Source organism: Sinohyriopsis cumingii, chromosome 4 (assembly GCF_028554795.1).
Source record: "Sinohyriopsis cumingii isolate HCF-2022 chromosome 4, ASM2855479v2, whole genome shotgun sequence".
NCBI classification, from domain to species: Eukaryota; Metazoa; Mollusca; class Bivalvia; order Unionida; family Unionidae; genus Sinohyriopsis; species Sinohyriopsis cumingii.
In genome coordinates this window covers 72,089,273-72,101,884 of record NC_142964.1, presented here as the reverse complement: position 1 = coordinate 72,101,884, position 12,612 = coordinate 72,089,273, and the positions used below count along the sequence as shown (strand labels likewise).

Genomic DNA, 12,612 nt, shown 5'->3' with positions numbered 1-12,612 from the left:
ATTACCATTGGGACACACTTTTGTTAATAAACGTTTTGGATAAATTATTTTCATCATTTCGATAATCCCATTAGCAATTTACTTAATGTTTGAAATATAAATTGATCTCATAAACCCCTTCTCTCAATACCATTCCTGCCCCTGTGCTCCACCTTTGCATCCAGTTTGCGTCATATTTGGAATATGTAACATATACTTCCCTTACTCTCTGTTGGATTCCTGCCCTTTAGTCATGCCCACTAAGTGAAACACATGTAATTCATGTTCATTCATATTCAGTAATCCTACTGAGGGTACCAGCTATTATTGTATGCTCAGTTTTGTCTCTTTTAACTTAACATTGTCAGAATCATGCAGTATTTTACGATACTGAACACCTTCATATTGCATGCACATGCACGACACGAGTGCCTAAAGATAGTAAAGTGTATTAGGAACTACTTTGTAAATAAACCATGTACACTCGTGTAGTATATGCTTTAGGTTTTGGTGGATTAAATTTGTGAATGAACTAAAGCAGCTGTTTCATCCTTTTGAAAGTATAGATGATAAAGATAATGATGTGGACATGTTCACTGAATCAGAAAGAAAACTTTCAAAGTAGCAAATGAATGAATGTGATATTTGCAATGTCAATAACAAAAGTGAGAGACAAAGTAATTGAAAATCTGGTTCAGATCTTTGAAACAGCTATTTAGGAGAATATTCACATCTTTTTGCAAATAAAATGGGTAGACTGACAAGTGTTCTTTTGGGTCTAAAAAATTATAGCATAGAAAAGCATATTGAGGCCAAGGGCTATTGCATATCTATTATATACCTACAATTTTACAAGTTGGTCAAAATACTAGATTCAGGAAAAAAATGCAGCTGGAGGCTTTGCTACTAAACTAAGAGCCTCAGAGCCAATAATCCAAGATGACAAAAGAGTATTGTATCCGCTGGGTAAATGGAGTGTAACACAACAGCTGCTTTTCAATTTTCCCTGTGTAACTATTTTGATACAGTGTTAGGCTAATGATAGATGACACACTGTATGATGTGGGTCATTGTTGGGGTCCCTCCAACAGCAACATGAAAGTGACAGGATGTTTTCTTGAGCTGGCAATAATAATGGTAATAAATGTACTTACATTTATGCATCTTGAATTTCCTCAAATTATACTTTCTAAGTTCTTCAGATCTGACAAACATGTACTGCAAAACCTGATACACAGAAGCTGTACCAGAATTTTGAGTAGCCTACAATTCTAGCTAAAATCCATTCACCTTATTTCACTGAATTTACCCAAAAATCAAGCCCCTCATGATCAGAAAAGCTGAATTGAGTTGGATCAAGATAGAAACAAAATCCATGCACATTCATTTACAATATGACTCTAAATTTCAATTTTAAGTAGACCAAAAGGACAATTCTGATGTAGGGCACGCGACTAAGTTAAATGGTCACTGGGCAGAGTTATGTGAATTTGATACTTTTATTGTGTATTGATTAATCTGTGGTTGTGAATTTATTTTGGAATAAAGCATAAATTCAATTGCATTGTTTCTTGTAATGTCTTTTGTTGTTAAGCCTTAGGTAGTTAAACAAAATGAGTATATGATAAAAAAGTTACTGCATTTGTGTGGGAAAATATGAACATGTTTTTTCAGCAAAATACTGCACTCTGCAAGGTCATGCAGTATTGTACAGTAAATGCAGTAACCAATAATTACTTTGGCAATGTTTCTTTTTACATTTTTGTCAAGGCCTTGTATTAAAATGTAAGCAATCACCTTTCCTTGTTGTCCATCTAACTGTTGACACTTTTTTTGGCCACCATATTTTTACAACTCTTAAACATAATTGGATCTCATTTTGGTAGGTGTCTAGGTAGATGCTTGTAAAGGTTTCATCTTTTCAGGTCCAATTTTGACATAGTTATTTGCCAGGAAGCATTCAACATATTCCTATTGAGTTGGGTGTGTACATCTATATGCATCTTTTATGGACTTCATCTCATCAGTTCCATTTTGGTTTGTGGTGGCCTCCGATGATCAAATTTACATCTTCATTTGGGATGTTTCTTGTAATTGGCATAGCTGAAATTGTTTCATTACCAAATTTGTACATTTTTTTCAGTGTGGGGCTGTGTTACACAGTTACTCTTTCTAGTTATAATGAAAGTCTGAATCACAATGTTTTACATGTTTTTGATGTTGCACAGGTTTAACATGTATTTGGGTATTCTTCTTTAGTACATGTAGGTGGCAACTTTGGTGGTATAGGTAAGCATAAATGGTATCTTAAAAATATCCAGAAAAAGTATGATTGAAAAGAAAAAGTATGATTGAAAGCATATATTGTTTAATGCAGTAAATGAGTGACTTAGGATCCTAATATTTATGGTTGTGTGATAATCTTCACCAATTATGAAAGCATTTGAAACCAGGGAATGGATAAGATATGATTTTGATTATTATTATTATAGACAAGAAAATTCAGTACACAATATTTCTAAGCTGAGTAAAGTTGCTTATACTACAAAAATACCATACTCACTGTACATTGGAGCTATAGAGGTGAGTTCTTTCTATTGAAATGCCTTATAATGAAGTACATTATACATATAATTTCACTACATCTCAATGAAATGGCATCCATGCACACTGTCCTTAGGAAGGAGCAGTATTATAATGAAAGGTCTTATAGTGGGGGAGTTCTGTATTGTGGTCTAAGCAAGCATTGATCAGAGTTTTCTTTCAGCTACCTGCAAAAAACAGATTGCTTATCAGTTTTCATGTTGGTTTCAGTTACACAATGATTTCATGTTGGTTGCAATTACACTATGGATTTCATATTGGTTGCAGTTACACTATGGATTTCATGTCAGTTGCAGTTACACTTTGGATTTCATGTTGGTTGCAATTACACTAGATTTCAGATTGGTTGCAATTTCACTGGATTTCATGTTGGTTGCAGTTACACTGTAGATTTCATGTTGGTTGTAATTACACTATGGATTTCAAATTGGTTGCAATTACACTATGGATTTCATATTGGTTGAAATTACGATATGGATTTCATGTTGGTTGCAGTTACACTATGGAGTTGGGTGCCCCGAGTGGCCGAGTGGTCTAAAGCGCTCTCTGTCACGGATCACTGCCATCTCACCGCTGTCTGCATAGGTTCGAGTCTCGGGCTCGGCCAATGTGGATATGTGAGAAAGCTTGCTGGTAGCTTCTTGTGGGTTGGTGGTTCTTTCCGGGGGTTTCCTGGGTTCTTCCTCCACCATTAATACTGGCCGCCATGTATAGCCTGTCTTGTGCTGAAAAATGGCGTTAAACCCTAAAACAACAACAACTACACTATGGAGTTCATGTTTGTTGCAGTTAACCTTTTGAAGTGTGTATTTTCCTCAGTATTCTGTTGTTCAGGATTTTGTTAAAGTTGTATATTATGTTCACTAATTGTTAAGACTTGTATATTCTTGCACATTCTTTGGTTACTTTACAGGCAGGAATGAAACTCAGATGTTTACTTATGTTTGTAAGTTCTTGCCCTTAATAAACCATAACTAAATGCCATTGCCAGCAGGGAACATGTTAAAGTTTTGCCAGACAAGTAAAACACTCAGTGCATACATCTCGGATCATACTTAGAGTACCACGATCAGAGCACACCTCCTTGCTGCTCTGTACCCTAAACTGGCTATTCATTCGGTCCAGAATCAAGCACAAAATTTGTTCTGTGTGCTACGTTTCACTGTCGGACTCTAGTCCAGCATACCTATCTGACCTCACCCATGTGTACACACCAGCAAGATACTTCTTACGCTCCTCTTCTGACAATCGTATACTCATTATTCCCACTACGAAAACAAAGTCATATGGACAGCGTTCTTTTGCATACCAGGGCCCAGCAACGTGGAACGAATCATCCACTGAACTTAGACGTAAAGACACATTGATATCATCCAAGGGTGCTCTTAAAACTCATCTATTTCGATTGCAAAAACAAACTTAAAGACCTATTAATGTTTCCTACCTTAAATATTTTCAGCATGTTTTATGTTTTCTTATTTCATAGTGTTTGTTTTTTGTAATCATATCATTGTAGATGTTTTTTAAGTTTTAGGTGTTATCTAATGTTGTAAAGCGCTTAGAGCTTCTAAAGATTAGGTGCTATACAAAGTCCTCATTATTATTATTATTATTATTATTATTAGTTAATCAAGAATTTGATTTACAATAAACAAATGAAGACTTGCATTTTTAGTCATTTTGTCATAAAAATTGCATTTCTAGGCAGAATATTTTCAGATTTATTCAGCCATGTAATAATGTTAAGTTCTGGTCAAAATTGATGTAGATTCTTAGATACCTCTTAATTAACTTACTCTGCATTAATGTACATTTTAAATCAACACTTTTCAATACTATTTAGTTTGATCTTTTCACACTAGTTTATATCAAACACTTTACAATTTTGTTCTTGTTTTGTTCTATGAATTTGCAATGATGTATCATAGACTTCAAAATATTTCCAGACATGCAATTCACAAGAGAAAGAAACAATTGAAATTTGGACCAGAGACCGTGATGTCGATGGCAAATATTCCAAGTGTTCATGACTTTCATAAATTTGCCTTTCAACATAATGGGGTTGCGCCAGCCCTGCATTTTCATTTGGCTGCCAGTGTCAATCCTGAGACAGGTAATCTGCCGACATGTGTATCTGTAAAATATTTGTTCAGTAGTACACAAATTTTCGACACATGTGGAACATGTTATTTTCATGTTGTTATAGTTCATATCAATCCTTGTAGATTCAGGATTTCTTGCATTTGTTAGAAAATTTTGTCAGAATGTCAGATAAATTTTACATACCTTTAAGAATGTTTCCTGATTATGTTCAATAAGTAAAATATCAGAAATGTTAATAAATTGATAATAGCGGGACCAGGTGGCCAAGTGGTATAAAGCGCTTGCCGTTACCGATTATTGCCATCTCACCTCTGTCTGTGTGGGTTTGAGTCTTACACTCAGCCAATGTGGATGTGTGAGAAAGCTGCCCAGGGTTTTCCTGGTTTCTTCAAATTATAATCAACTGGTCAGAACTGCAGCATATCATTATATCATTATGGCCGCTTGTGAAGCCGGTTGTCATAGTAAGTGGACCAAGGTAATAACTTGAATTGTTTTATTGGCAATATGCTTCATTTGTCGAGACGTTTAAAAATTCTGAATCATTTATGACTTCACTGGATTCATTTCTGATAAGATATTGGCATTTGTTTCATTGAGCTTTAAATTATAATCAGTTCAGCTAAACACAAATGTATGGTTTCTTGCGAAGCCAGTTTTCAGTGTGGGATTGTGTTTTATTGGCGATTAATTTGCTTCAGTTAACAAAACGTTTAAAACCTCGAACATTTTAATTAATGGATCATTGAGAAAAATTGAACGGACATAACACTCAGTGCATACATCTGAACTTTAAAATCACAATGGCGCAAAGAAGTATATTTTTTGTAATGACTCAGTCTCGGAAACAACCTACTCGTGATTAATTTTCTGCCCCTCAGACTCCAAACAAACAGAATGATTAGTGTCAGCTCTGAGAAGGAGAAGACTCCATCTCCGAATTTTGTGAGAAAATTTAAGGATGAGTGGGAAAGTGAACTGACAGTTCTGTGATGTACATCCTTGATATCTGAATAATATATAACATTCATTGTTTTATGGGTATATTTTTGGCATATAAAATGATTTCAGCAGTTAATATTAGAATATGCTTAGAAGTTGAAAAGATCATGAAGTATAAAACAATCCTCTGTTTCATATACAAAATAAACACACAGTAACATATAGAAAGAGAAATACTTTAAAAAAAAAATGAAATTGTATGTTTCTTACAAAATACTGTTCAAGTATTTCTCATTATTCAGCATGAGACAAGAAATCTTAAGCATCATTTTTTTCCACCAATGATCAAGAATCAGTTATGGGCTATTGACTGTCCAAAATAATTGACTCTTGAGATTTTCATTTCGACTCTTGAGATTTTGGGATCAAGGGTCAACTGAATCTTCAGTTTGGAAATCTACTTAGAACCATGGCCTACAGCCATATTGACAAGAGGTTTTCACTGAAAGACCTTTTATGATGTCTAGTTGCTCTTAAATTAAGATTTTGGCAACCTGACACTTGTTATGGAGTATTTCTTGACTGGTACCCAGTACCCCTTTAGTCCAACAACCACGTCCTTCACCCTTCCACTTCCTCCACTTCCGTTCTCTCCTTTTCTGGTCTCCCAGAGACTCGGGACCAACTGTACTAGGGTATTTCCCTTCTCTGTCTCCTACAGCTCCTCCGGTCCCTAAAAGCTTCCTGTCCGAACACACACAAGGACATTAGTATTCCTCTAGGGGGCCCCGAGTGGCCGAGTGGTCTAAAGCGTTCTCCGTTACGAATCACTGCCATCTCACCTCTATCTTCGTGTGTTCGAGTCTCGGATTCAGCCAACATGGGTATGTGAGATAGCTTGCCAGTAGCTTCTCGTGGGTCGGTGGTTCTTTCTGGGGGTTTTCCCGGGTTCTTCCTCCACCATTAATACTGGCCGCCATGTATAGCCTATCGTGTGCTGAAAAATGGCGTTAAACCCTACAACGACAACAACAATATTCCTCTAACTATCTAGTCTCACACTAAACAACAAGCTGTCGTCAGATAAGCCATTACCTTCTTTGGTCACGCATTCGTGCACATCGAAATACCCATACTTTCTGGTATGGTATACACGTTATCAACTGCTTATCATGCATATATCACTAGATTTCATCACATCGGTATATATAGATTCTCAATCTTATTATACAGACCAGTATCACATAATCAGACACATTTCTGTATATTACACTTCTTCAAAGTGTACACAGATATCCACATATCCATGCGTGAATATATCCTTACACATTATACTCCTACAAAGTATGCAGATAGTCAAATACCCCCATTAACTAATGTTGCACACTGCAACCATTATACAAAGTTATAATTCAATTCAACATTTGCAAATCTAGAATATCACATGAATAAATGCACGAGGTTACTACGAATTAACCAAATAGCGAATTACAGTATTAGTTCTTCACATAAACATTGCACATATCTCAAAATATGCATGTAGATCTAACACTACAAATGAATCAAACCCTACAGATGGTAATTCTACGTACTAACGATTCTAGTAATGAAGTATACATACTGCACATAATTAAAGTACAATTATCTTGCCGTAATAGATTGTGACAATTGAGCAAATAAGTCACTGACCTGTCTGAAGCTCCTTTGTAATTCCCAGAATAACAGCATTTCCAGCCAATTTCAAATGATGTTGGAGTAGCTTATAACTTCCTTATATAATTCCCGCAAGATGGTTTAGTGACTACTGACTTTTAGTTTCAAGACACTAGATTTAAACTTGCGATTCCAATAGTGGCCACGCCTTGTTCAATTATGAGTGGATGTCGATTCACCCATGGTCTACATAATTAGCAGACATCGCCCCCTCCTGGCATTCTGTCAAGGGTGGATTTACGACCCCCACTTGATGTTCCTTTGAGCCCAACACTTTCAGTTCATGCCACTTACCTGTGAATCGCATGCAGCCAAATAAGGCGCCAGTAACAAGTTCCTATGGCCATATTATATACAACTGGCTTCCCACCTGTCTTTTTGATGTCGGTTTACACTCGCAACATTTATGAAGCGAATAATTAGCCTCAGGGTCTAGCATATACATGTTGCAATCTGGCTATTGTTCCTTACTTATAACATGACACAATTTGACCTCCAATGTGACTGCCTGGCAGCTGTTTTGAAAATTTTGTTATTGCTACTTCTGAACAGTCATAATGATTTTGTGTTCTCTCGTACAGACTTTTGTGTAATATGTAATTGGTCCTAAATAAAAATTGTGCTGTTTAGTCTTCTCATATAGCCATCATGTTAGCCATTTTGAAAATCTTGTCATAGCCACTTCTCTTTGACCAATGTTCATACAGACATGGAATTTCTACCCAAAGACCTTTTATGGTCTCTACTTTGTCCTGATTGAAAGAGCACAGATGAGACCACAGATTTAATGGCTGTGATGCCCATTTGGAAAAGTTTGTTATGTCTGCTTCTCCTGAATGGGGACATGGGGTTTTCACTAAAAGACTTTGTTATTTAGTTGGCTCTGATTAAAAATGGTTCCAACCAGACCTCCAGTATGGTTACCATTTTAGCTATCTTGAAAATCTTGTTTTATTTGCCTCTTCTGAACAGGTGATCATGTTAGCATGGGCTTTTTCTTTGAAGGCTTCTTTAAATATCTTGGTGGTGGTGGTGCTAATCAGACCTCCAACATCATGGCCATGGTCACCATCTTGAAAATCTTGTTACCATAATTTTTGATGGGATGGTCATATTCACATGGGATTACTACAACACGTTTTTCTTAACTGAAAATGTTGGAAATGTGATCTCTCAGCATTTGATAAATCTTTATTAGCAGCTTCTCCTGAACTGATGACCACACCAACAAATTTTTAATGTAAAAGACCACACTTCTTTATTGCAGTACTTGTGTAGTTTTTCCTATTTTAAAACAGTGCTGTTTCAGCTTGCAAAATAAATGACTGCCTTGATGGTCATCCTAATTTTTTTTAATGCTTTTTATCCTGAATGGATAGCTGTATTAAGATAGGGTTTTCACTCAGCAGCTGGTTCTGAATGAAAATAGTGTTCATCTGACATCCAACATGCCACTTTAGTGGCCATCTCATAAATCTTGTTATCACTACTCATTGTACATGAATGATTGCATTGACATTGTGAAATGACTCTCACAATTTTTAATTGGTTTAGAATGAAAATGGTACAGACGTGATGACCGACATATCCACACTTTATTGAAGGATTTTGAAAACCAGACCTACCTGACATAGGGAATTGAGTTAAATTTAATTGCTTCCATATATTTTCACTTGTTTTGTAAGGCCTGAACATAGTAACATGTACATATAGAAGTGAATTTTGATCAGATGTTATATTAAGTTGCATTCCAATGAACAAGTTGACAGCCGGCTAACCAACAAACCAAATTTGTGCACATTTTTAATTTTTTTATATATTCTTGGAGCAAAAAGCAAAATCTGGTTAGAAAGGTTAAGCAAAAACCAATTCAGGTGGATAGTGAAATTTAGCATAAATGTTTGTGTACAGATGTAGTTGGCCTGGTGAGATTTTCACCCCATTTTAGAAATTGTTCACATTTAAGATTTGTTTCTGGACATAAAGTTAGTTTTAATCTTATGGTGGTTGTTTTGGATACCTTTCAGAGTAAACTTAAATCTAGATGATTTTTCCTCTTTTATTCTCAGATATTCCTCTGCAGCCTGTTGTTGGGTCAAAGGAAGGTGAACATCAGTTTCAGTTGCATTGGCTGAACAACAAAGAACTCCAGTTTACCATGGAGTCAGAGAAGATACTTCAGGAGATCCACAAGGACAGTCTCCATCATGTGGACAGTCAGCAAAAAGACCAACCAAATGGGGACATTGATCGTCAACCTAATAACTGCAACCACATAGAAACAGAGAGTGATATGTATCAGCCGGAAGAGGACCTGGATGAAGGTAGTAGAGTATAAAACACTGATATTGTACTATAAAGTTCATGATGTTTTCTTTCTTCTTTTTTTTACTCGGAAATTATTAATTTTTCACTAAACACATTATGTCAGATAGGGTTTCAAGGAAAGTGGAGTAATATTGTTAATACATCATTTAATGGAATAATGTTCATAAAATTAGTAGCATATTAACATCTTTTAGTGTACCATGTCATCTCAAATATCATTTTAGTGAGAAAGGAATAGAGGCACTAGGGATTACTTTTGGCTTCCAAAATCCAGATTCTTTGATTTTACTGAAAATTTTCACAGGGTAATAGTTACCATACTTCCTAGAGATTCTTCATGTTTATTTGTGCAAACAGAAAAAGAAAGTGAAATGTTATTTGGTTCCAGGAGTTTTGTATTACAAACCTTGTTGCTTGTTTGTGATGTTATTTGACATTCAAACATTCAAGGCCTTTAATTTATGATCTCCATGCTTCAGCATGAGGGAAATATGTCAGTCCATTACCTCGGCTCCTTCTTAATCTCTAGTTAAAACTGCACAACTTGGAAGCTTTCTAGTCAGTATGGTGATTATGTGCAAGAGGATTATTATACTTTGCTCCATCCTATAATTAAAAGTAGCATGTTCATTTATGTTGTTAACATATGTAGTCATAGTGACACACAGGTTTATTCTCATGCCTGTTCATATCTGATCAGGATCTCAAAAGAAGAAAAAGAAAAGCAGATTCTTCAGGAAGAAAGGCAAACACAAAAAGCAAAAGGACGGTCAGATCTTGGGGAGTCATGAGGACAGTCAGTCCAGTATTGTTTCTGATGCATCTTCAGATTACACTATGTCGTTCTCAGATGGGATGACTCCCACCTCATCACCCGAGGTAGCAGTAAGTCCTATTAGCATGCGGTGGAGGGGCAGGGCTCCATGTGCATGATATTATTGCTGAATGGTAGGCAGTATTAACATAAAGCAGATGGAAGACAAGGAACATAGGCATATATATGATAGCAGGAGAGATACAATTTGTCTTGCCTATGAAGGGCATCACATAGGTATCACGTTTCTGTAGTTTTTGCATAAATCCCCGTTTGTTTGCACCCCCAACTGATTTCAGTAACAAAAATATTTGTCGTAATAATTGCACAAAACTTGGTCAGTTAATTCACTGAATTATAATTTCTAATCTGAATGTGACCAGAAAGACTGTAACACTGGCATTGTCTGCATGTTTCATGCTTAACAGAGTTTCCATACTTACATGGCGCCATATTGCGAGTGTATTTTCCTCTGACAACAGAGTGACATAGTTCATCCTGCTTGGTAAAAGCCAGATAATTCCATAAATTACTATCATGGTGGGATTTTAGAGTTATATCCCTTTGCACACATGTTCATAGAAATTATACTTCCTGTTAAATCAGCATGAATGGCAAATTTCTGATTGTTATTCTATTTATTTCCTTGATTTGTCATTGTAAATATTAGAAACAGACAAGTAGTGTTTTCCTTCTATGTACATACATGTGTAGTCATGTTTCCATCCATTCCCTGAAAATGGACTTGTCCAGGAACTGACTAAAATCTGTGCATATTTTATCTCATTTGTGCTTTTTGATTTTTAAATCGGTTGGGGGATACAAATAAACAGGAGGTATATTCAGACTATAGCATGATGGAGGTGTTATTGGTTTCAGCAGTAACATGGAAATTAGTTTAAGTTTTCAAAAGTCACATATCTTGTACATGAGTTGATGTATTGAAATGAAAGTTTGGGATTATATTGCTATAGGTGGAAAAACTGCTTCTGCATGCTTTTGTTTTAGGCTATCATAGAACATTTGTTGCTTGTTTGTTGTTAATGTACATGGATTCTGTATGGGGTGATAGAAATGGGCAGTACTCATTTATGAATTGCACTGAGGCAGCAAATAAAGTGCCTTAGTAACAAGGAAAATAGTTTTTAAAAAAGAACTCCTCTACCATATTCTACAGAGGGGGAGTAGAGTGGTATATAGTGTTATTAATATGTTTGCCCATACAATAGTTCCTATTCCATATGTTTACATCTCCATCAATACATCCAAATGCAACAATGTTTCGAGAAATTAAAGAATTTTATTGTTTAGGAACTGAAAAAAAAATTAAAATACCTTGATCAAGTTCAATTTTTAACATTTTCCTTAAAAATTTGATTGGCAGAACATTTGTGGTTACTGGATACATTTCTAATTATGTTTTAGGCTGATTACTAAAAGATTATGTTATGATTCAATGGTCTTAAAGTATGTAACAGAAAAGAGTGAAAAGCAATAAGTTTTGTAAAATTCAACAAATAATTTATTTTCCTAGAATGCAAAGTGAAAGTTTAAAAAGAACTTACTGTATTGTGAATCGAATCCCAAATAGTCCTAAAAGTTCTATAGTCCAAAAGTATAGAGTATTCTGAATGAATCCCAGTGGTGTTCCGAATGAATTCCAATCTTGAATGTGTTGATTTATCAATAGCCTGGAATAGTGTTATGGAAGAAATTTGCACTGAAATCTCAAATGTATACAAGGCAGGGCCAGTTACAGCAGAAATTTGCACTGGACGAGAGAGCCAACTAGAAAGTAGTATTGTTCAAGAGTTGTTCTGAAGCTCTCCACTGATTGGATGCACACAACAGTCACTCAGATGATTCCAGTCCACAGTTATTTTTTACGAAGAAATAATTTCTAAATTTTCTCTTCTACATTGCTCAACTACAAAATGTCGATTATTATTTTATACTAGTTTTTGTACAATGATTATACTTTCAAAATTTGGAAAAGATCAGGTTTTAATCTGGTGTTTTTGTCTTAATAGTTTTAAAAATATATTTAATGAGAGTCATCACTAACCCCTCGATTACTTTATAGAGATATGTCAAACAAATCCTACTATGCCTGTCTTGGAGTGTTGATA

At 35.5% G+C, this 12,612-nt stretch overlaps 1 protein-coding gene across 1 annotated transcript in view; it reads left to right on the top strand.

Annotated features, from left to right (window-relative positions):
• LOC149801431 (dmX-like protein 2) overlaps positions 1 to 12,612 on the top strand; it is a 212,399-nt gene that overhangs the window by 62,019 nt on the left and 137,768 nt on the right. The window contains exons 10-12 of the mRNA XM_089955559.1: positions 4,530 to 4,696; positions 9,411 to 9,665; positions 10,370 to 10,554. Of these exons, the coding sequence (XP_089811685.1) occupies positions 4,530 to 4,696; positions 9,411 to 9,665; positions 10,370 to 10,554 (607 nt within the window). The remainder of the gene's footprint in view (positions 1 to 4,529; positions 4,697 to 9,410; positions 9,666 to 10,369; positions 10,555 to 12,612) is intronic.